This window comes from Pagrus major, chromosome 14 (genome assembly GCF_040436345.1).
Source record: "Pagrus major chromosome 14, Pma_NU_1.0".
NCBI lineage: Eukaryota > Metazoa > Chordata > Actinopteri > Spariformes > Sparidae > Pagrus > Pagrus major.
Genome location: NC_133228.1, coordinates 10860926 through 10886500, shown reverse-complemented (window position 1 = coordinate 10886500; position 25575 = coordinate 10860926). Strand labels below are relative to the sequence as shown.

Sequence of the window (25575 nt, the reverse complement as noted above, 5' to 3'; positions counted from 1 at the left end):
AATGGGTGAGTCATTGAATGGTTGAGTCAGTCTAAGAAAGACAATCAACCCTCTACCTGTTAGCTGAACTGGATTAGAGCGTCAATTAAAAGTAAACGTGCCATTTCAGGATAAATCAAGGGCTCTTCCTCCTTTGACTTCCCGATCTTAGCATAAAAAAAACGCAAGATATTAGAGAGGAGGACTGCTGCATCTCTTTAGCGCGAGATCAAAGTCGCCCTCTGTGTCTCCTCTCATTCCTGATGGGAGTAAGAGACCAGAGGCCAGACGATGTAGTCGCACTATGGAGCTGCGCACACACACACACACACACACACACACACACACACACACACCAAATCTCATCACGCTGTCATGCAGATGCCTTCACGTGCAGACACACATACATGGGCGCTGGCTTCGAGATCAAACAGAGGTGGGTAACATCAATCCGTCCTACCTCTCTGAGAAATCTGTGTGCAGCAGGGAGCGTGCCAGCCAGCACCACGCCACTCCCTGTCTCCTTCACCCTCCTCCTCCTCCTCCTCCTCCTCCTCCTCCTCCTCCTCCTTTCGTTGGTGCATTGTCTGAAGATGGAAGACTCCCATATACAATGCAGCAATTCTGTCTTTATACACTTCTTATATTCCCTGTTAAATTACACACTTCATGCGCCTTTCACGGTGACACCTACTAACAAGAAAACCAGAGCAGAAAGGACTTTTTTCCCTCCATATTCTCATTTCCAGTGCGACAGGGGCCACAAAACGCGCTGAATAATTAAAAATGTTTGCCCGCTCTTATTGAACAGAATAGTCCCAGGTAGGACATCATTTTCACACATGAGAGGAAAACACCGACATTATTGAATGTTTAGCTAATATATTTTTTCTGTGCTGCTTCAGGCCCGCGGCACACCATGACCACCCTGATGTGAAAAAAGTATTATGACCTCTCACGGTGTAAATAATTCAGATTCACGTTATGTTTCCTCGGTCACTCCCGTTAAAAGACAGAAAACGGTCATTGATCTAAAGACACGGGCAGTAAATGCAGACTCTGCAGTGCGTAGCCTACTTTTACACATTTATGTGACATCAAGAGGAGATAGCCATAGCACACAGCATGAATATTATACCTGCTTGTGGAAATTAAGATATAAAGTGTGATGTTTTTTACATGGCTATTTAAATGCACAGTATGTGATTTCAGGAGTCCCTCAGCTAAATTAAAACAAAAGCTGTAAACAGTGCAGGATCATGGGAGTTATAAACAACCACCACTGCTGATGAAAACGTATCGACATGATGTTCACAGTCGAGGAAATATAGGTAGTGTTATTAATGTTATTTTTAGTCACGTTGGCCAGCTTCCCTCCTCACTCTTGGGCTCTCTCATTCGGAAATTATAGCATCAGGTGATCAAATGAAAGGCACCGTTAGCTTAGACAGAATTACTGATTTCTCTGAAACATTTGGGATCATGTAAGTACACAACTCAACTAAAAATAAAACAAAAGGTCTGATTGTTTTTATACATTTACATTCATTTGGATATGTTAATATTATATCTTGAAATTCAGCCTCTTTCAGCTCATTGTTTTGACCCTCACTGCTCTCATCAACCACATTTTCAGCTACAACAGACACCTGTTTGCAGACAGAAAAAAGCTGGTGAAGAAAGCTAAAAGCTAAAGCTAGTGAACGAGCATGGTGGAACAAGTTGGTGGAGATCAAAACAGGGCTCAAAAGGAGAATGAATATTGGACTTCAATCTGTTTGAAGGCCAGAAACACATTTCAGTCTGATTGCTAATGTTGCTACCTGTCTGTTGAATGTGTGCTGTTGCTAGCATCTTCGCAAAGTTGTCTTTATGTTTTCTTTTGTTGTTTTACGTTTTAAAACAAGTCCCCATCTATTTCAGCTGTTTAGGAGACTGCCGCAATGCTGATTTGCTGTGAAGCTCCGAAAATAAATGTTTCGTGGACTACAAAACTTTCCCCGACTTCCCATCGGCTTCAGGGTGAGTAGACGTTGACTGAATTTTCATTTTTGGGTGAACTTATCCTTTAAGAGTCAGGATTATGCAGATAAGTGGACACAGGCCTGCACTTCGATTCCTCTGCAGCCTTTGGTCACATGTAACAGCACACGTGTGTTCTTGTTTGTACCCTCAGAAGTGAGCTAGATAAGAACATAAACCGCCTCTCTGGTGAAAGCCAACGTTCGGGTTCATCTGTGTTCCAGGGGTCACACAGTCAGTGTGTTATATCTCTCTCTTGCACACCATACATATTTCCCCTCCTTCACCCCGGGCAGGCAGCTATTGCTACACATGCGGCCCCAGCTGCTCCTCCGTCCACCATCTAATACTGTTATTTCCCGCCAAAGTCTGCGTTTTATGAAGCGTCTTTGGAGCGGGAGTGCTGGTGTCGGTTCATTCGCTGAGGCTCCCTGCGCTTCCTTCGCAGAGCCCCTGAAAGTTCCCAAACACCACATCGAGAATCTATATTTGAGTTCCACTTGGGTCTGCGCTGCACAGTTTCCAATTTGTTTGGCTTAATCGCAGACACGACCGCATCAGAGAGGGCAGCAAGTTTAAGGAGTGTCTGACATCAGAGGCGGTGCAGGCCACTGTCAGCTGAACAAAAGCACATGGTGCCACATCTGGCTTCTAGTTTAGCATGCTGTTTCCCTCAGCGTACCTCAGCAATGTATGATTATCCCTGTCCCACTGCCTTACAATGGAACAAAGAGGATTGTTGTCTAAGGATAGCTTTGGGAAACAGCGGCCCTGAGATTTAACCACTGATGAAGGATGAGGATGAGGAGGAGAATCAGATGCACACTCTGATGCCAGGGAGTAGGGGGGCAGGGTGTCCTGGCCTGCTAACGTAGAAAGCATTCTTAATGGAGAAGATTACAGTGTTATCAGCTCAGCAGGTGTCCCGAGTGACCCTGTCAGTGTCCTCGCAGTCACCCCGCCACAGCTGGACCATGTGGTCCACAGCTGAGGTTTACTGGCAAAAGAAAACCACCACAAAGTCAGGAGAAAAGAGCAGGGTGCCCCTCCAACCACACAGTATCGGTGCGCACGCTGCTCCGCTGCGCGTAAACACATGCAGGGGCAACGCCGTGCATGTGCGGACACATAAACACCATCCACGTCTTGGTGCACATTTTGTGGACTCCGCAACCAGGGATTCACTGCACCGCACGAAAGGGGAGGCCAGCATGTGGAATAAACAATGCTCTAATTTCAACTGCAGGCAAGCCCAGTGGTTAGAGGAGCTTCTCAGGAAGGTCACAAGTTCATAATGCTGAGGACTTCGAGCAGGATCCCGAAGACGTACCTGCCTGCTCGAAGACGTACCTCTAACCTTGAATACCTCTTTTCATTTTGTAAGTGATGAGAACAGAATGCATCTCTATCTGGTGGAAGCTGCTAATTTCTGCTTATGTTCTGCTAACTTTACACTTGTTATCTTGTTGAGGAGATTCTGGAAATGCTAACTCCTTCAGACAAGTTCGTTGGGACAAGTAGCACAATCGTCCCGGGACTATCCAAATGAATTTCAGTGTTACATGTAATTGAAAACACACATATCTCTGAGTCCCATCGAACGCAACCACATAAAGTAGGCCTAGTTACCTGTTTTAACTAATGGGCCAAGCTAACTTGAGACTTAAGATAGTACAGATGTAGTCTGGGGAGTTTTTGCTAATTGGTAAGACGTTGTCATGACGTTGGTCAGTGTCTTCCCAATTAGTAAACACTCCCCAGACTACATCTTTCCAATGTAACTCTTCTGCAATATGTGTGCAGTTGGGGATAGGATCTACTTCCAAGGCAACTTGCTGGAGTTTGCATTTCCTGCATCTTTACAGAAGAAGTTACACTGGCCACAATCTCGTAACCCATCGGCTGTTTTCTGATGAAGATATAGCCTCTGGTGGCAAAGGCCGATGTTTCTGGGCTTCCGGTATAAGTCGATATCCAAATTATAGCATTGACTCTACCCAAACCTGACAAGACCCATCAGGACCCGACGGGCCAGGCCGGGTTTGGACAAAAAATTAAAAATGATGTCCAGGTTCGGATGTGGTTTGGTCATGTCATGTGCATAAAACGATGCCTTTTTGGTCATCTACACTGGACATATCTCTAATCAACAACGGTACACCTGTCGAGTTCGGTTCAGGCTCTGTTACTCTCTTGGACTGGGTCGGGTTCAGACAGAAAAAGCATTCTGAACCGTACTCTAATCCGACTAACAGACATCCAAGCCAAGACTTCCTCTTTGGTGCACTGGTCATTGTTTAAAGTCCGATTAGCAATTTGAAATGCAAGAATGGAGTTGAGAGACGACACTTAATAATCTGCAAATTAATGCAGAAAAGCTAAATAGTTGTCAGATGATAGCCAATGGATCCTGAGATTACATGTCAGCCAATGCATTGCCCATTTTCTTTTGCTCTAACGGGATTGGTCAACACCACCAGAACTACAAACATAAACCAGAGTGCCTCAGATACAAAATCACGTCCCTTGCAGACAGATTATGCATTCATGTGTTGACATCTGTTTATAGAGATTAGCATGGCTACAATTATGAGAATATAAAATAAAGGTCGGAAAATGCCAGAGTTTTCCTTTAAATTTTGATTTCTCAACTTCATTTAAAAGGCTGAAATACCCGAGAGTGAATCTACATCTTTAGATGAAACACAACACTCTACTCCAGCCCTACTTTGTGGCTCAGGCCGATAAGACGGGTGGAGAATATTATCTAACTCCAGCTTGAATCACTAAATCTCTGCTGCTGCACTGCTCGGGTGTGTGTGATAAGTGAGAAAAGCTCTTGAGTGAAGAAAAAGCCAGGTGAATCTTCAGCGATTACTCACGGTAACCCAGTCACTCAGCATCAGCCTGCTGCCACATGATCGCAAACTTTCCTGGATGAGTCGTTTCTCTCGCAGAGGTGGAGAAAGCTCTCGTTTCCAAGCAATGAGGCATCTTATTAAATATTTCTCCTCGCTGGAAAAAAAAGGCTAAATTCACCTTGATAGGTGTTGTAGCATCAATAGTTGGTACACTGACTCATGTATTAGTCAGTGTGCTGACTCATAGTGCCCTCTCTTGCTGTTTGGGTTCTCGTCTAACCTAACCCCTCATCAACACAAACACTTTCTCCCTTCAGCTACTGATGATACATGAATTTTACATGTGACCTAGAAGCTTTTGTGTAGCTGAAGCTAGTTTTTCTGTCTCTTTTCCTTGTCAATGTGTTGTTTAATTGTGATAATAAAGGCATTTTAAAGGAGAACTTCAGGAAGTTCTGTCCATAATATGAAACTGGAGCAGCTATGCTAAGCTGCTCCAGTTTCAAGTTTCAAGACTGGAAATGAGGAAACAGCTAGCTGACAAACAGGCGTCTCTGAAGCTCACGAGTGACCTTGTGTCTCTTAAATTTGTTTAATTTGTACAAAAACAAACAACAGTTATACAGTGTGAATTTGCAGTAACCATCTTTGTTACCCATGGACAGAACCAAGCTAGCTGTTTCCTCGTTTCCACTTTTTCTTGTGTGAAGCTAATAAGCCAGTGTTTCTCAAAATTGTTTACACTGTGTACAACCTCAGAAAATACGGTGCAAGTGCCACTATAATGGCCGACATTAAAATAACGCAAAAAAAGTTATTAAAATGTAAAAATAGCCTTACTGTTTTGCGTCATTTGCTGCTCACGTTAGCAAGTGCTGTGGACACTTCAGCTGTGCTGCTTACATAGCCACTAGCACTCACTCGTGCTCCTTTCCCGCTCATCAACTTACAGTTTCAACGGGACTGCTTGAAATATTCTCCTTGTGCTCCGCTTTTCTCTCTGTAGTTCCCGTTTGGAGCCAAGTTTGTAGTTTTATTTATTTTTATTTATTTCACCTCCACTTACTATCTTATCATTGTTTGGATTTAGCTTGTAGCTAATCATACATTACATTTCAATAGTACTCTAATTCGAAATTCTGCAGTATTTTGATAGTATTAACTATGTTTTTTATTGTATCCTATTTTATTTATGAAAAAGAAATCTGGGATGTCTCTGTGTACAACTACAGGGAGCCACAGTTTGAGGACAGTGGAGCTAAGCTAACCAGCAGCTAGCTTGGCTTCATATTAGCGTAGAAACTGCATTATTTAGTTTTTTTGATAAGGATATTTTAACATATTCTGCTTTTGTACTTTTTGGTACACAGAAAAATAACCTGATGAAGGTCTGTGTACCAAAACATTGTTACTCATTTTTTCCAGATTGCAAGCCAAGAGGAAAGCATGCGGGAGTGAGCTAATGCAATTTATGGGTCCTAGCTTATTATTCAGTCCTGGATGTTGCATCTATACCAGCACCATGACAACGCCATACATCTGGGAAGGAACCTTTTCCCAGCCTCCTTCATACAGTCTTTCCATATAGCAGAGTTAACATCCAGGAGTGAAAAGTGGAGGGGCAGCTCGGGGGGACTCTGTGGTATGATTGCATCTCTGCTGCCTCACTACCAACTCAGACAGGTCTCGACTGGCTGTTCCTCCACCTCGGCAAGCCGGTCGAGTCAAAACAGCTGACATCATCCCGCAGGAAGCCTTATTGCAAGGTGAGACTTGGGTTAGAAAAATATGCTTTGATCCAAACGGGGGCCACGGGAAGGTCTTTCTGAAAAGTATCCTAACACCCGAGTGGTGACGGTGCTGCCAAAAGATGATGGTGGTTATAGAATGGCAGGAACACTAGATTTTTGTTGTGTGTGGAAATTCTCCAAAATTTGGGATATAAATCATGTAGAAATCGTGATATAAAATATAAAGTATGATTGCCTTTAGTAAAACACACTCAAATCTGGTCATGCATGAAAATGGCTCTGAGACATGAGGATAAGGGAGGGGTAGAAACAGTCACACACTACTAGACCTTTCTAGATCAATTAAAGTAAGGCCTTCATCTTTACACAGTAGTGAGCATCCCTATTTCATAGGCTTAGACTGCCACCGTGTGGTCATCTGTGATAACTGCAACAAAAAACAAAACCTGTGATCCAACTTCCAGATCTCATGTGATCCAGTTTGCTGATCAAGAATCCAAAGAGACACAAAGTATACGATAAAATATACACATTCTGTCGACATGGCTTTATCTTAAATTGAACATGATTCACCTTTATTGAAACACCTTTGATTTTTAAAACCATACAACAAATAAAGACATCAAGTGGTAGTTTGAGCACAGCAGAGAGAAGCAACAACGACCAGCGTACTGAGAGCAGAAAATGTCTCTTTTTTTGTCCTTGAATCCACGATCCACAACTGGAGCAGCGTCTGTTGGTTCTAAGTGCAGCTGGTACTTTAAGTGCATGTTGTCATTAATTTTAAAAATGAGCAGATCCTCTTCATGATTCGCTCCCGTCGGTCAGTTTTTTTTTACATCAAAGCTCCCCGTGTGGGCCTGCGTCGGTCTCGGATTCTTCTGACTCCTCATCTTCTTCTAATGAGAAGAGAAGCACGAATAAATAACAATAATCTCATATATTCACTTTTAATATTGATATAATTGTGAAGTTACAGCAAAATGTCAGGCTGAATTGGTGGCATTACCTATGTACATCTGAATCAGGTCTTTAAACCATCACTAATCCTCACCTGGCTGTGGTGCTTCGACACACTTGCCGTCTTCCTCCTCGTAGCCATTCGAGCAGATGCACACGTAGCTTCCTTTATTGTTGATACACTCCTGGTGCTCTTCACTGCATACGGACTCTGGCTGAGAACACTCATCAATATCTGGAAAACATAATGTGACACTGATACACCGAAGTTTTCAAAGTTTTCTCCTCTGATGAGGTCACCCCTGAAAGACACCTTTCATCACCAAGAGTGGCAACATCTACAGGAAGTGTGACAACGTCAGTGTAATTGATGGAATTTAAAGGACTCAGTATTAGGACACCCTAGATGACAACAGACAATGTAAAAGCACCAACCGGATAGAAGAAGAAGAAGAAGAAGAAGGCAGATTTATAATAAATCACCAAGCATAATCTTAGTGTGCTGGTGACATGTTTCAAAGATGAAACAGAATTTAAATGATAAGTCTGGTGATAATATGATCTGTCTTACTCACAGCTACATTTTTGTCCAAAAACTACCAAAAACACGTCAATAAACTACATATCCTCTATTATGATGAACCCAGACAGTGTATTCCATTTTTAGTTCGATCACATACCATCCTGGTACCATAAATGCTTACTGCCGTGTATCAATCTTTAATCTACAGCTTAAAGTTAGTGATGCACAATATGGATGTTTTTCATCCGATACCGATGACCATGATGACCTGCTTCTCATGGCTGGTACAGAGAAGATAACCGATAACCATACACAATAAGTTCCTAACCTGTGGTTTATGCACAGCTGAGGGTTAGATCCCACTTTAAAAAGAAGGCGCATACTGCCACCTACTGGATCAGAGTGTGCATGCTGCACCTCTTAAGTCAAATCAAGCAACTCTAACTATATATTACATATTATAATTATATATTACTACACTTTACTATATATTTCTGACCTGTTTTATAAACTTCATGGCATTTGTCGACAATTAGAAGGTTACAGAATAAAGTCTGATTTATCCTCAACTACTCTGTTGGACTGTGCATACACAAAAGCACAAGTGAAAACTGGAAAACAACCTATCTCACAATTCTTCTATAAATGATATACGACATAAAGGACTAAAACCTTTTACCCATGTTGTGATATATTGACATGGTACCTGTGCAGGAGCCCTCTGTGTCCTGGTACCCGCTGGCACAAGCCTGGCACTTATCAGGACCGGCTCCAGTGCAGCCGGAACACACTTTGTTGCAGGCTGTGAAGGACAAACACACAAACAGCTTTCTATTAGATGGATATCAGCAAATACTATTTAAGAAAGAGGAAGTTTTATATACAGTATGACAACTGTAATACACATACATTTTTTACTATATACTAGCTACTGTTGTGTCCAAATCTTACAGATCAAAATGTTGTTCTCAACAGGAGTATTTACCCTTGCAGGAGTAGGAGCCGTCCGTGTTAAGGCAGTATTGATCTTCTTTACATGGAGCAGGATCTTTGGAGCACTCGTTCACATCTGTAGACAGTGTTAAACAAACGCCTTAATCTACTGAGCAGTCTTCACACGTTCTACCACAACAGGATGTAAAAAAAAATTATAAAAAAAACTGTTTCAAATATGCCATCCAGTAAAGTGATTAGTCGGGTGCACAAACATGACACATGAGTGTTTAAGTTCCTTTTTTTGCTGAAATATGTTAATGTCAAGTGCACTGCATCAAATCAGTTGTTCTCTATCCACAAGTAAACTGTCAAATGTGACTAATTACATATCAAATATCAAATACAGTCTGTTTGATTGGTCTCTGCTTCCAAAATACGGCGATGCTGTCTGCACAATTAACTTCTTTTAACAGGCAACTTGCACATTTGATATACAAGTATAGCATTTGATATTCTATACCTCCAATAAGATTTGTTGTGTTAAATCTCGTAGATGTTTTGCTCTCTGAACTCTTGTGGAACATGTATTGCAGATTGCAATCGTGTCTTCCTCTGAAACTGTAAAAAATGTCCACATCAGTGACGACATGTTTGGCTCTCCAGTCTAAGCTGCGTGGCACGGCCACCACCACGTACTGAATTTGTACAGTAGGTGCTGCGACTGTTAAGTTAAATGAACGGCTGATTTTAACACGCGTCCCGAATTTTTTACTCTTAGAAGATGGTAAACTGCATTGATTTTAAATCACAGAACACTCTAATTAAAACTTTTCACATTTCACACATCATCAAACTATCTTTTTTGTTTCCATTTTTTTTGATGGACAGAAATTAAATACTTTGTGTTTAATAAACTGAGTTGGAAGGTTCATGGTAATTGCTTTCTGTTGAAGAATGAAAATTATACCCAGATTTTCACACACTTAAATTGTCTGTGGAACTGTAAGACAACAATATAAGGTATTTAATGAAGCTTGATTTAGAAAGTCTAGTTTTATACTGTATTGAAACTGACTTTGAAATGAACGTGAAATATTTGATGCATGTTTGCAGAAAACTAGGACTCTTGTCTTACTTAAATTCAGTAATAGTAAAGCAAACTAACTCTTTAAAAATGTCATTTCCATTTCCATTGTGTCCAAAAGTTGTTGCAAATAACATTAGGATGAAATAAATTAGTACCATCTGCAAAAATAACCCCCTATATACTACATGGACTTTTCACTGGTCCTCTTACCGACACAAGCTTCCTGGTCATCCTCCTCCCAGCCTTCCTTGCACTCATCACAGTCCTGCTCGGTCGCTCCATTGCAGGTTTTGCAGGACTCGTGGCATCCTGTATGAGGAGGTGAAGCCAGAATTCAGAATCACGACAGATGTACTACTTGCTGCTTCTCTCGTGTATATGAAGGAAAGTGATGCATTGCTGCTTGGTCATTGTGTTGAAGTGTACCTGTGCACAGAGAGAAGGTGTCGTTCCTCACTTCGTTGAAGTAGCCGTCGATGCAGTCTAGGCAGGACTCCCCTTCGTAACCGTTGTCACAGCTGCACTTTCCGTTCCCGCCGCGAGTCCCGTCGCCATCGCACATCCCGTTTCCATGACAGGGTCTGTCAGAGCCCCCCACGCAGGCTTCAAAGAATAAAATCAGAAAGACAGCACAAATACAAACACCATTCTGTTAGTAATACTTTTAACATCAACAGCGGTCACATGTTCTCTATTTTTAGGTTATACTGTGCAAATAACAGAATCAATGTACTCGTGCTTTCCCTCACCATTGCAGTCCGGTCCAAATGTTCCTTTTGGACAGCACACTTTGATGGTTTCAATGCAGAACCATTTATGAAGATCAGGATGTTTTGTTTTCCTGCGTTAGAACAGGAAACAACACAGGAAAAGATGAGTTCACCACAATCTACAAAGTGAAACAATCTTCTAGGCACAAATAACTTGCCACCCATGGTGACCCTGAAAGTATTTGCATTGGCAGACGCAAACCTCTTGAACCACCAAGTTTCGAAATGGTCCTCGTGCTCCTCCAGCATGCGATTGCACTCGAAGCTGCTGCTGTCGCACAGGCCCTCCACGATCTCCATCAGACGGATCTCACTGTGGAGGAAAAACATGACGCAGGGACGTTTTTAAAAGGAAGTGTTGCATGGAAGTTAGTTCAGAATTGCATGTGTGAAGGGTTACGTCAGGTAGGCCTTGCAGGAGTGGGAAATTAACAATCGCACCTGCCAACTGCTGCAGTTGGACAGTTTAAATATGCTGCCAGCCACTTGTGCACACAGTTAGATATATATTCATATGAATATCGCTTATCTGAAACGTTGACACGCTCCTTGTGCCAAGTATAACAGCCTTCAGCTCTGGTGCAAAGCAAACAGGTCTCTGATGGCAGGGTGACCTGTAGTTTGGACAGGACAGGCTCACCTTGTCTCATATTTAGACAGTTTTCTCTCCTCCCAGGCTGTGTTGCCTCCACCAAAGCCCTGCTTTGCTGTTCTGTCAAAGCCCTGAAATACAAAAACACAGTCACTGTTTGTACAGTTAAAGACATTTGGCAGCATTTAAGCTAGCAGGACACACCAACAATATCAAAGCAAGTTATGTATACACCGCCAAACAACACAAAAGGAAGGGTTTAGAAATGTCCTCTCACCTTGTTGAAGTTGTCAGTAATTTGCTGACAGGTCACACAGGCGCTTTTTAAATCTCTCTTGGCGTCGGTGACTTGAAAAAGTAAAACAAGAGTTACACAAGACAATAGCAGCAGCAGCAGCCGCAGCTCTGGACCGGTGGACAGCATCTCAGCCTTTCAATTCATATCAGGACACACGCTTCAGCCACTCGTAAGCAAGCTTCCAACTAATACTACAGCGCTGCACGGCTCGGACACATCGAAACGAGCCGTCCTAAACATTAAATGTGAGTTAGCGTTATCTATGCAAAGCGCAACAAAGTGGTATTTACATGCCGGGTGCTGAAAAAAGGATGCGGTTTTAGATTTCCGCGTCAGCCTCTTGATCGAATTGTGGCTTACGCTGATTTGTTAGCTCTGCCTGTCAATCACGTGTGCAGCCAATCACAAGCCGCCACGCGCGGGACCAAAAGGTCCCTCCACACGTGGAAAATTCAATAATTCTCGTAGTAGATACTTTAAATAATTTAGTTTCCCCCTTTGGGTGACGCATTTAATCAAACCTCTGAATAATATCTTAACCCCATTACTATGAAGGTCATTTTAATATTTTTTATCGATATTAAACATGTTGCGTGGTTCACTTCCGGCCTTGACCGGAAGTGATAGATGTCTCTCAGCTGTCATGGCTGAAAAGAGGAATGTTTTGGGGCTGCCACTGCTGTTTTTATTAATAGCTGTGGCTCTCTTGCATTTATTGCTTTGTCCGTTCACCAAAGTTGAGGAGAGCTTTAATCTACAAGCGGCGCACGACATTTTGTATCACAGACTTAACTTTGACAAGGTAAGCAGGTGTTATAGATGCAGGTACTGGATAGTGCTAATAAGCTAGCTATGGACAGCACCAGTGAATGAAATTATTATTATTTTCTAATTCAACCTTTGTGAAAACGTTACTCAGACCACGCAGACGACACTTAAAGATAGTATGTATTTTATAGGTTCCCAGTTGTATATTGTTGTCATTTGTAGAAGGTGGAAATGGGTGAAATTCCTTCACAGCACCACAATTTGAATAAAATAGAAAGTTAATGTAATACAGAGCCATGAGTAATGTTCATAATAAATACAAGGAAGCCTTTATTTAGATCTACGAAGAATCACATAGTCAGAGAAATCAAAGCTAAATTATTTCTGCTATACTGGAAAATGTAATCTTACTGCCATCAGAAATAATGTTTTATCATTACCATATTAGCCCAAAAAACCCCAAAACTTATGAATATCAGTTTTATTTGTATAGCCCCAAATCATACACAGGGCTGCAACTATATATAGTTTTACATACATATTTGTTTACAGCTATTTTTATATTTTAGTACTTTTTATATATTATTCTTACTTACTCTTGTCGCATTATCTTTCTCTATTTAAATCGTGTTAATGTCCACTGTGTGATGTTTTCTATTCTATAAGGAGCAACTGTAACATACCTAATAAAATATCTCTAGATTATTGTATTCATTATCGATTAATCTGCTGATTATTTGCTCATCGCAGTTTCCCAGTGCTCAGTGAAATTTTCAAATTGCTTCTTTTTTCCATCCAGTGGTCTAAAATCCAAAGATTCTTCATTTATTATCAGAAATGAAAAAGAAAAGCAGCAAATCCTTAAATTTAATACACTGGAACCAGCAATTGTTTGTCATTTGACGATTAATAGATTATCGAAATAGTTGGCAATTAATTTGACTGATCATTTAATCATACTACATTGCTGTATGCACTGTTACATCATATACATATTGTACATGTTCTCTAAATCGTGTCGGTATTTATCATAATAATCAACACAATATTTAAAAGAATTGAGAAAACAGTTTGCCCAAAAACATTTTCTGTACTAAGATGTGGCTGTATTAGTTTTTCTGAAAACAGAGCCTTTGCTGTCTTTCAGTATGACCACCATGAGTTCCCTGGTGTGGTGCCGCGGACCTTCCTCGGCCCCCTGTTTCTCTCCGTGCTCTGCTCCCCTTTTGTGTTTCTGTCCTCTCTGCTGGATGCACCGAAATTCTACACACAGCTGACAGGTAAACCGTTACTGATTGGTATCATTCAATCCACTGTAGTGTCAAAAACAATGTTGCCTCATTGGTTTTAAACAGTCTAAATAAATCTCTTGATGTGTTCTTTACAGTGCGAGCATCCCTGGGCGTGTGTGTCATCGGCGCACTGTGGCACATGCAGAGGGAGGTGAGGAGGCAGTTTGGCTCCACAGTCGCAGGGCTCTTCTGTCTGACTTGTGCTTCTCAGTTTCACCTCATGTTCTACAGCACCAGGACGCTCCCTAATGTATTTGCACTGCCACTAGGTAAGACATATAGGTAATACAAAACATAATTAAATGAGTCTGGATTAAGCATTATTTTTTCCAGTGACATGATGGTGTTACATTTTTCTTCCCAGTTCTGGTCGCGTTCACGTCCTGGATGGCTCAGAAATACGGCCGGTTCATAAGCCTCTCTGCTTTGGTCATCATCGTGTTCCGGTCGGAGCTCTGCATCTTAATGGGACTCATGTTACTGATATCACTGTTGAGCAGGAAGCTGGGACTGCTGCAGCTGCTTTACTATGCTGTTCCTGCTGGGATCATGTCACTGGGTGAGTTGTGAATGTACAGTGTGTGAATAGTAAGATAAATCATCAACAGTTTTTAATTTCCTTTTGTTTTTTCAGCTCTGACGGTGGCCATCGACACCATCTTTTGGAGGAAGTTGTTGTGGCCTGAAGGTCAGGTTTTGTGGTACAACACTATTCTCAACAAAAGTTCCAACTGGGGAATATCCTTTAATTTACAAGAATACATTTCACTTCAACGTTTTGTTCATTTACTATCACTAAAAACCATAAAGGATGATCCCACCCCCAGTTCTCCTTGACTCTATCTCCCCAGTAAACCTCTCCCTTTCTGTGGTACTTTTACTCCGCCGTGCCCCGTGCTCTGGGCTGCACGCTGCTCTTCGTCCCCCTCGGCCTCCTTGACAGGCGGATGAAGCTGCTGCTGCTTCCCACCGTGGGCTTCATCCTCCTCTACTCGCTGCTGCCCCACAAGGAGATGCGCTTCATCATGTACACTTTCCCTGTGCTCAGCTTGGTGGCTGCGCGAGGCTGTTCATTCATGTAAGTCAAAACAAATTAGCCCAATGCTTACATTCGAAACACAGGGCAGGAAATTATACTAATATGACCTTCAGAGAACAGAAATCATTTCAAAGATAGCAAAAGCTGTTATTCACTTTCTCCTTCCCTTGTGCTTTAGTTTGTGCAACTACCAGAAATCCTGGATGTATAAACTGGGCTCTGCAGTTGTGGTTGGCCAGCTGTTGATCAATGCAGCATACTCCAGTATTTGCCTATATGTTTCCCACCACAATTACCCAGGGGGCCGAGGGCTGCAGGAACTACACAGGCTGTTGCCAGTCACAGCAGGTTGGAATCACTTTCAGCTAATTTTTGTTTCTTCTTAAACAAGAAGTCAGACACACTATTAATTCCTGCCACCTTTTAAGAGCTCATGTATCAATACTTAGGATTTAATCATTGAAAATGTCAGAAAATATGTGCATGTAGTGTGCAATTTTCGGGGTAACACTTAGATTGTCTTTTAGTTTTAATGTTTTCCATGTTGTGCAAAAATCTAAAATAATCAAAACTTTATTTGAGCATGCTCACAACCCATGTTAACTATAATGATTCAGTAATCGTACAAAATACTATACTAATATACTCAGTCATTCAAAACATACAAGGTGTGTTCAGTTAAACAATCCCCTGTTCTCCTCAGATGTCTTTGTTCATATCGACGCTTACGCTGCTGAAACTGGAGTTTCTCGCTTCTTGGAGCAGAACAGAAACTGGAGGTTAGTATAACTTTCAAATAAAAACTTGTCAAAAAACAGTTATCACTTCTGTAATGCCATCACTTTCATTTTACAACAGATACGACAAACGTGAGGATCTGAACCTTACAAATCCTGAGATCAAAATGTACTCGCACCTACTGATGGAGGCCAACACCACCAAGATACAGCTGCTTCAGCACACTCATCAGCCTCTGGCCTTCATAGAAGGTTACAGCAACATTGCCTTCAACATGTTTCACTTCCCTCCCGTCAGTGTGCGGTTGGACAGAAAAACAGTGCTAATGGAGAGAAAGACTGCAAGCGGGCAACAAAAAGACGGACCTTAAGGGCATTGGATTAAGGAGTGACCAAGAAAATAGACTGAAGGTGACCAAAACAAGTGAAGGGTACTGCGAAGACAATAACACATCTTTCATCTGTCACATTTGTCTGCAATACAACTGCTTATGTGCTACCCAAGAAAATTATTTTATTGAACCGTCAAATCTTTTCTGCTATTTAAAATGGTTCTCTATTGTCATGCTGAGTAATGCATTGTTTCCCTTGAAAAGCAAGGAAATAATGAAATGTCTTCTTGCAGACAAGTGCAGGACTATTTCATCTTCTCCAGACAGATTTGTATTTTTTTACCTCAGGTTGTGATGTTATATTTTGTAGATTCATTTTATAGATGAATAAAGCTGAAAATGAGTGGAAGTAACCAGATTCCTGAATTGCACTTTTGTTTCTCTAGTCACACACACTACTCAGTAAACTCGTCTGAACATTAAAACCCCAATAACCAATGAAAACAGCTCAATACCTGCAATATTGCATAAGGAAAACCTTTATTTACAAATGACCACAAAATTTGCATGGTTCCAGTCTCAATGCTAAAACATTTATCAAATTAGGTTCAGAAGTCATTTAATATAAAAATGTACAGTACATTGTTTTACTCAATAATAAACCCATAATTTAATCCCCTGGACATAAACTTAAATTGTGCTTAAGAGACAAATTGTATATTCCAAACAAACTGCTTATTCTGAAAATACAGCAATATTATACATACTCTTATTAAAAACATTTAAGCGAGTTAAAAAAAAACAGGTCTATTTCTAAATGACAGTACCATGAGCCACAAATTCACAATGAAAATTAAATAACATTAACTTAAAAACATCTTTCAGTCACAGCATTTATTTTTGGGCCATGTTTTCATCCAGAAAACAACTCTGCATCTAACTTTTAATACATAAATCATCAAAAAAGCATCCTGAAGTGATCTGCGCAATTTAACAAAATATTTACAGCATTTTGACCTGAAGTAGTTTTGGATAAGGCACAAGGAGAGAGTAGACACGGAAAACAAAAAAACATCGATTTACAAGCAAACACGTTATCACCAACCCCTACAGCTAGAAAAACCCTCCCTCCCTGATACACTTTTGACTGAGACTTTTCATCACAACAGCTCCAAAGTGTTTAACAGTAGTACACAGAATACAATAAAACCCTCAAATCTGGCCTTTGCATTGAGAATCAATCAGTGTATAAATTGATATTTTACATTTTGTCCAACAGAAAACCCCCATTTCACAGCTACGCAACTTGGTCCTTGATAAAGGGTTTTCAAGTTAATGGTCAGCGATAATCAGTACTGAAAATAAATCAAAGGGAGGTTGACCTTGAGGAACAGCAGACCCTCCATGTTCTCCAGTAGAGGTCTGGGCTGATTTAGAGTACAGTTGACACTAGCTGTGCTGAACAGTGTCTCTGCTGGGACGATGCTGGGAGGGCAGCCCACGTAACGGGCAGCTACTTTGGCAAGATCGGGCCACAGGAACTTTTTCAGGTTCCAATAGTCGAGGGGGTCACAGCTTTGATCAAGTATGTCTTCCTCAAGGTACTCCAGCACTGCCAGCTCTGAGGACTTTGGCTTCTCCTCGTGTTTTATCTTTTGTCGGATGTCGGCCATTAGGGACCAGAGGTTGTCCTTGTTTGAGTTGGGGTTGTCGGATGAAACGGGGGCCTCATTGCAGCCATTGGGCAGCGGAGGCTTATCTGCTACTGAGGTAGAAGAGGACAAGTCAAGCTCGTGGATAAGATGTTGTTTACATTGCTCAGCTTCTTCCTCTGTGAACAATGAAGTCTTGTATCGTGGGTCCAGCATGGTCGCCCAGGTGTATCGTGGGTCATGCAGAGTTGCGGACATTCTGCTCACCATGGCTTCCTTTAGAGACTTGAGCATGTTGTCTATGCCCACAGTTTCATCAAACAGCAGGTCTATCTTTCGATTGAGGATGTGAATTAGTGGTATGACTTGTCCCAGAGTGGCAGTGCGGTTGCTCATCTCCCTGTAGGCGACCTCAAAAGGTTTCAGTGCATTGCAGACCGACAGCATGACCTCCCACTGATCACAGCTGATCATTTCCCTGAAATTGCACTCAATCGACATCTCGTCGATGGCTTTCTTCTGTTCCACCAGCCGATCCAGCATGGAAAAGGAAGTCCTCCATTTTGAAGGAACGTCCTGAATCAGTTGGTTCTCTGGCAGCTGGTGGGCCCTCTGGAGCTCAGCCAGCTTCTCCTTGGCCTTTGCTGAGCGGTGCACACGTTCACAGATCTTTCGTGCAATACTCAGAAGGTTCTGAACCATTCTCTGGCTCTTTATGGCTTCGCTAACAATGAGGTCTATAGTGTGTCCAAAACACTGCATGGTGACATGGCCATGGTCCTCCAAAGTGTTTCTGATGGTGTTGTTATCAGTTACAGTGAACCCCTTTTTCAGCCCTGATGAGGTGATCCAAGAATCCCACAGATACTCTAGCTGCTTTGGGATGTCATGCATATCGTGATCACAGTCTATCTGTGAGACACTTAGGAGAGCGGAGCAGTGAAAGTCCTGACCCTGGGGTCTGACACTTGACTCGTACGTTGCCCAGTGGGCACTGAGGGTCAGGTATTCTCTTGTCTGGCTACTGACCCAAATACTAGTCGTGAAGTGGACAACACCACCTTCTGCCTCTTTAAGGTGGGTCAGCACAACATCCTTCACCCTTTCGTACATATCTGGTATGGCAGTGCTGGTAAAGTAAGAAGAAGGTGGTAGAGAATACTGAGGCTGGAGGTACTCAAGTAGTCTGTTCAGTCCAGCATTCTCCACCATAGCTGATGGCTGAAGATCCAGTGCGAGCATTTCAGCGATAAGTTTGGTGATTTTTTTGGCAACCGGGTGGTGTTCATCAAACCTCTCATGAGTCTGTTCTGTTTCATAAACAGAAGTGTCCATGAGCTCTTGTTTAACGTGAATTTCAGCAGACGGCACATCACCTGAGATAGTATTGTTGCTTTCTAGAACATGTCCATGAAACCTCTGCATGTGCCTGAAGAGGCAGCTTGTGCCGAGGTTTGTAGTCTTTTTGCCTCTGCTAATTGTGCGGCTACAGTGCAAACAAACCACCTTTGTGGGATCAGCAGGTGAAATGGAGAAATGGTTCCACAGTTTTGACGTCTTTTTGCTGAAAACAGGCAGGGGCTGTGGCTTTTTCTCACTTGCAGGGCTCTCAGTTTCTTTGGTTGAAACTGCATCCGGTGCTGTGAGACTGACATAGGGATGAGGGGAGGATTCCTTCTCATCTGTGCTTTTTTGGTTTTTGAGGACGTCTGGGTGGCGTCTCATAAGATGCCTCATCAGACAGCTTGTACCAAAGTCGCCCCGTTTCCCCCGGCTGATGACGCATGGACAGTAACGGCACAGTGCTTTTAACTGGTCAACTGGTGACACTATGAAATGATGCCACACCTCAGATTTCACCCGTTTCATGATCTTCTTGTTTTGCTGGAAAACTGAATGATCCTGATTGAGGCTGGGGCCCTCAGAGAGGTCGCATGGTGAGGAAGTTAAGGGTGTATCCTCCCCCTGAGTTTTGAAGGACAGATTGAGAGAGGACTCCTGTCCTGAGAGATGCATGACCTCTTCAGATTCCTCTTTTATATCCATGCTTTCCTCTATGCTTTGGGGTAATTCATCCGATATAGTTTCTGGTGAAGATGGAAGAAGGGGTGATTCTTTTTTAATTTCCAGTGGATCCTGTAGTTGTGTGCGGGACAGTAGTGAGGGTGGGTTTGTGTAGGGTGGGGGAATGTGATTGCCCTGTCCATTTTCCTCAATGACAACCTCTTTGTGGGCCCTCCACATATGACGGATAAGACAGCTTGTCCCTAAATCCTTCCCATTTTTACCCCTACTGAATTCATTCATGCAATGGATACATACTGCTTTGGAATTGTCAGCAGGCGACAGGTAGAAGTGTTTCCATACAGCTGATCTCCGACGGGAGCTCGAGCCTTTAGGTGTCCCAGGAAGGCGCTCGGGCACTCCGTCTGACATGTCTTCAAGGTTGTTTTCATTGGAATGTGAGGATGAGAGCATGCTGCAAACAGTGTCAGTGTTGGCATATGGTTCTAGTTTTGGTTCGACTTTGGGCAACACTTCTTTGGATGACAGATCTGAGTTTTCAGCTGAGGAGGTGGACGGTGAAGTGTTCTTTGAGGCAGAAGAAATAATGCTATTTGTCAAGTCTCCATTTTTTGGTGAGTTTGGGGAGGGAGGTATCAAAGATGAGGGAAGCGAGCCAGTCAGATTTGAGGATGCGTCTGCCCCGTCTTGTAGAAGCACAGTGGGGTGAGCCCTTCGTACGTGCCTCATTAGACAACTTGTGCTGAGGTCTTTCTCATTCTTCCCCCGACTGAACTCTTTCATGCAGTATAAACAGATTGCTTTGGTACTGTCTCGTGGTGATATACAGAAATGGTTCCATGCAGGAGATTTTTTCCTCGGGTTGGTATTACTCCTCATAGATGACAAAAGGCTCTGAGTGACAGCATCCATGGCAACATCATAAAGGGTGCTTGTGTATCCACTTAATAAATTGCTATACTCATCACCATCTCTAGTTACAAAAGGGCCAATTGAGCTACCAAATGCGAGCCTTTCATCATCCTGGATTTCCTCTTCCATTCCATTAGCATCCCCAGTCTCCTCTTTGATATGTTGACTTTCTTCATTGCCGTTTTCATACTTTTCACTCTCCATATTTTCCTCAGTATCAGTGTTTAGGCATTTGTTTGACAGAGTGGGAGATGCTGGATCAGTCTCGCTTGCTTGGTCTGACTCCAGCTGTTTGTCATCCTGAGAAGATAAATGAAAAGAAGGGGGAGAGTCTTTATCCAGTGTTATTGAGGAGCAAGCAGGTGACCTGGCATCCGCAGTCTCATGAGGAGTAATGCTGTAGGATTTGAACACATAGCCATCCTGGCCCTCAATTTTCAGGCAGGTCCCTTTTGCCTCTCTTTTTTTACTTTCTATGGAGCCATTAGGTTCACTGACCATATCCTCACTCATGTGAGGGACATCTTCCTCCCCATCCATGGCAGCAGCCCAAGGGTTTCTGTAGAATCGTCAGGTCTGTTGTCGTCAGATGCAATCAGTTATTTCAGGTGTAGGCATCGATACTGCAGTTCTCAAGCAGGTGTTGTAATGAGTGTGTGGCTGTCTGGGACACAGGCTGCCTGCTTGTCCCTCTCCATTTATGACTGAAGTATTTCCACCACTCTGCACACAACCTAGAGAGTGGGAGAGAGAAGATAGATTAAAGTGTATCCTTATGAAATTACAACTCAAAAAACAACAGGTAAAATACACAGATCAACCACAACTTTAAAACCACTGGCAGGTGATGTGAGTAACATTGATCTTATTAATGCAATGTTCTTTTGGGAAATCTCGGGTCCTGGCATTCTTGTGGACATGACTTGACAGGCAAAACTCATCCAAACACTGTTGTGGACCAAAGTACACCCCCTCATGGCAACGGCCCCCCCAGCAGGACAATGAGCCCTTCCACACCAGAAAAACTTCTCAGGAACGGCTTGATGGACATGACAGAGCTCAAGGTGTCGACCTGACCTCCAAATTCCCCAGACCCCAATCCGATCATGCATCTATGGGATGTGCCAGAACAAGTCCGATCCATGGAGGCCGAACCCCCAGACATACAGGACCCAAAGGATCCACTACAGACGTCCTGGTGCCAGACACCACAGGACACTGCCAGAGGTCTTATGACCATGCCTTGATGGGTCAGAGCTATTTTGGTTGCACATGGGGAACCCAGCAATATTAAGTTGGTGGTTTTAAAGTTGTGGCTGATCAGTGTAGATATTCTGTTATGACACATTAGTCTTTTCATTTTTATTTTAACAAATTGACCAGGCTCTTTACACAAGGTTTAATGTGTAAATGTGTGTTGGTGTTAAAAGTCACAACTGTCTCCTGCTGTACAATTAAGCTTCACAAAACTCTTCCCTTGTTGACCACTTTGGTTTTCATTTGAATGCAAATTTGTGGTTATAAACTTTGAAATGCTTGAATTTGCAAATTGGCAAGCACCACCCAAAGACTGTTCTAATTTTGGTCTCTGTGAGGCTATGCTGTCTCATTTACATGTGCAAGATCAGCCTGGCCTTCAGGTCCTGCATTCACGGCCCACAGCTTACATACACAAGCAGCCACCTGGGAAACTTTAGTCATCTATCAAGGGCAGGAACACCTCTCCTAGCTTCTTCCACAGAACTGTTGCTCGATTTATTCAGCTTTCTGAATCATAATCCCCTGTTCACATTCCCACAAACTGAATACACTTTCTCACCCCTGATCAGCCACAACATTAAAACCGCCTGCTTTATATTCTGCAGGTTTTCTCTCTTATATTCTGCAGGTTTCTGACCCATCAAGGCATGGACACAAGACTTATGAGGTTGTTTTTTAGTGTCTGGCATTAGTGGATCCTTTGGGTCCTGTGGGTTGGGAGATGGCCTCCATGGATCGGACTTGTTTCAACACGTTCCACAGATGCTCGATCAGATTGGGATCTGGGGAATAGGGGGTTGACACCTTGGGCTCTTTGTCACATTCCTTGAGCCATTCCTGGGCAGTTTGTCAGGTGCAGCAGGGCGCACTTTCTTGTTTGGGGGGCCACTGCCATCAGAGAGTGCCATTGCCATGAGGTTATTTACTTGGTCTACAAGGGTGTTTGGGTTGGTGGTGAGTGTTAAGTAGCATCCACATGAATGCAGGGACCCAAGGTCTCCCAGCAGAACATTGCATTTTAACAAGATGATCAATGTTATGCACTTTACTCGTAAGTGGATTTAATGTTGTGGCTGATCGGTGTATAGTAAAGCTTACCAAAGACATATTCATATAGTTATACTGTTAATAAGAAATTTACACTTTTTAGTTTTTGGGACTTGATATGTTCTGTAGTGCCAGTGCCTTTTTTTCTCATCACATTTGATTATGTATAACTGACCAATGGTACAGTAGCTCTATGAACAACTGAAAAATGTCCTACAACTCTACAAACATGGTGCTTAAATTAAACTGGATGTGGATCCATGTATAAAAGGTGTTTTTTTATTACACTGAAACATTTCAACCACACTGCAGCACTGACTGGTAAATATAGAGGAACTAATGACTGAAATCATCTCAGGGTAGTGTCTTACTCACGTGACTCAGGTTTGAAGGGACACCCACTTTACCATTTTTGCCACGACATTGTTAGACCATTAATTCTTTATCAGCACCACACAGTCAAAATTATCCTGTCATAATAAAGGTAGATCTACATGCATGAGTATGGTCAGTACACATGGTTAAATGTGCCAAAACACATACATTCAGTTGCCAGTTTATTAGCTCCACTTAGCTAAAGCTAATGCAGTCTAATACAACAGCCCTGCAACACACAATACCTTAATCAAAGGGGCACCATGTAGCTTTGGAGAAGAAATTCAGAATTATAATATTTACAATATACATGAGGTAATAATACAAACTCAGAAATATTATTTTTTTTCATAACTTAATAAACAAGCTGTTCTCAGAGGAAAAAAAGGTCCCCAGAACACTGTTTGAAGCTCGAAAGGTGGCAGGGTCCGCCACATATAAACAGTAGAACAGAATGAAACTGTGTTGTCCTGTAAGGACAGTTTGTTTATTCAGTTTATCCAGTCATGAAAATGAAAAGAATTTGTTTAGGCATAAAAAATAATACAATTTTAAAAAATTTAAAAAAAAAAATCAGTTAATGAAGATCTTATTCAGCTTTTGTTGAAACCATTTCAGAGAATATCCAAGCTAGCCTTGGTGATATGAATGGGGTAGTCAAAATATTAGAAACATCTCATTATAGTGCAAGAGTTAAACAGCTCTACAGTTTACAACATCCAAATGACAGTTAAATTAAGTTATATCCACAACTCTCTATCTACCATCTCTCTATTATTTTCATGAAAGGAGTATAAGGAGTAAATGCATTAGACTACATCAATTTGCACAATAAACTGGTAACTGGGTTGAATTTGGTGTGTAATTTGTTTAGAAAAAAATATATATATATTTCTCTTAAAATCCTTAGCTGTAGGATCAGGTCAAATGAGGTCTGTTAACAACACAGTAACAGGCAGTAAGTACTGTGGATCAATGTGATCAAGATCAAGCATATTGTATATACATCATAAAAAGTAAGGGAAAATACTGAGACTAAACTACAAAAATGTATCTTTACAAAGGATGAGCAAACAATACAAACAAACCCTAAAACAGGTTTCACATTGCACAATACAATGCGTGCAAGACATAACGTTAAGCTCTGACAATATTTGCCTAAGTAAACATGATCCCTTAAATCCAGACTAACTTGTATCAATCTCTACTAAACGTTCGTAAAATGTAGCGTTAATTGATCTTAATCTCACCCCGTGAGTGTGACAAGTGTAACAAACTGTATAACTGATTATTAATACATGATTTCGTTTCAAAAGAACAAGCAAAGGTAATTCATTTCCTAAGTGAGCAGTGACAGACGACAGTTTTTCCGGGTTTGGCTCAAGTGCTAGTCAGGAAGATGAGAGGACAGCAGATATTTGCCAACGCTGACTAGCCTTCGTCTTCACACAACACACCAACTTGTAAATGGTGACCCACACGCCGGCTTTCGACTCACCTTCGTTGAACAACAGCTAACACAAAAACCTGAAACTTGTGCGACCCTCGTGCTAGTCAATATTTAACGCTCTGATTAAATATTTCAGGCAGTTAGGCTACACCATCAGTAAACACCACGGTGGCTATCCTGGTGCTAACTGGGTTAGCCACAAGGCTAATAAACACACAAAAACAACACATAGGGTACAACACCGCTGTCACATGGGCTTGTGCCACAAATATTCGACGCGATGAAACTTCCACAACTATCCAATTAACGTGCTGATAGCCCGGGGAAAGGCGGTTGGTAAGCCTCGGACCACACCACGACTGCTAGCTGGTTAGCTGCCAGCTAGGCCACACACAGGACATACAAGCTAACCTGGCGAGGCAGAACCCAGCCGTGGCAACACACGAACCACACGGGATCCGAATCAGACCGGGGCTCACCACGACGTCCCCGGCCGAATTAAACCTCTCCTCGGACGCGTACATGTGCTCGGGATACTTACTGTGAAGTATGGCGTTGTGGGACACAAGGTTTCGGCTCCTAAACAGTTAAATATGACACATTTGATTGATCCGGAGGGGGGTTCACTTTGTTGCTTTTGTCTCCTGGTTAGCTAGCAGTTCACGTTCGGCCGGAGCAGCTCCACACAGCGTCGGACGGAAGGAACATGTTTTAATGATGTCACCGGGCGCAGGGGGCAACACGTTTAAGCAATATGTCACATAACACTTTTATTTTTCACTCATCTAAATCAGCAGTGGACGACTTATTAATAAAATGACAGCTGACAGGTCTGTTGTGACACATTTATTTTTGTTATAATAAGCGCGAACAACAGTAACAATATTTTTGGGGGGGTACATTTTTT

The 25575-nt window shown here is 42.2% G+C and overlaps 3 protein-coding genes across 4 annotated transcripts; 1 reads left to right on the top strand and 2 right to left on the bottom strand.

Annotated features, from left to right (window-relative positions):
• Positions 1-7160: 7160 nt before the first annotated feature.
• On the bottom strand, positions 7161-12093 carry creld2 (cysteine-rich with EGF-like domains 2). The gene is made up of 10 exons (XM_073481201.1): positions 11759-12093; positions 11530-11612; positions 11092-11202; positions 10869-10960; positions 10546-10722; positions 10330-10428; positions 9082-9165; positions 8803-8898; positions 7668-7808; positions 7161-7512 (listed from the first exon to the last, which is right to left on the bottom strand). Exons 1-10 carry the CDS (start codon positions 11903-11905, stop codon positions 7454-7456), a joined length of 1089 nt encoding a protein of 362 aa, XP_073337302.1. The 5' UTR covers positions 11906-12093; the 3' UTR covers positions 7161-7453.
• Positions 12094-12421: 328 nt separating this feature from the next.
• alg12 (ALG12 alpha-1,6-mannosyltransferase) lies at positions 12422-16365 on the top strand. Its single transcript, XM_073480641.1, has 9 exons — positions 12422-12581; positions 13695-13827; positions 13935-14108; positions 14204-14398; positions 14474-14578; positions 14695-14917; positions 15057-15226; positions 15582-15657; positions 15737-16365. Exons 1-9 carry the CDS (start codon positions 12423-12425, stop codon positions 15984-15986), a joined length of 1485 nt encoding a protein of 494 aa, XP_073336742.1. The 5' UTR covers position 12422; the 3' UTR covers positions 15987-16365.
• Positions 16366-16468: 103 nt separating this feature from the next.
• On the bottom strand, positions 16469-25382 carry zbed4 (zinc finger, BED-type containing 4). 2 transcript variants are annotated; one of them, XM_073480602.1, is made up of 3 exons: positions 25210-25381; positions 21035-21270; positions 16469-20836 (listed from the first exon to the last, which is right to left on the bottom strand). In XM_073480602.1, exons 2-3 carry the CDS (start codon positions 21074-21076, stop codon positions 17297-17299), a joined length of 3582 nt encoding a protein of 1193 aa, XP_073336703.1. In that variant the 5' UTR covers positions 21077-21270; positions 25210-25381; the 3' UTR covers positions 16469-17296. The 2 variants fall into 2 exon arrangements, with proteins under 2 accessions (XP_073336703.1, XP_073336702.1); XM_073480601.1 differs by having other exon boundaries at positions 16469-21270; positions 25210-25382.
• Positions 25383-25575: the final 193 nt, after the last annotated feature.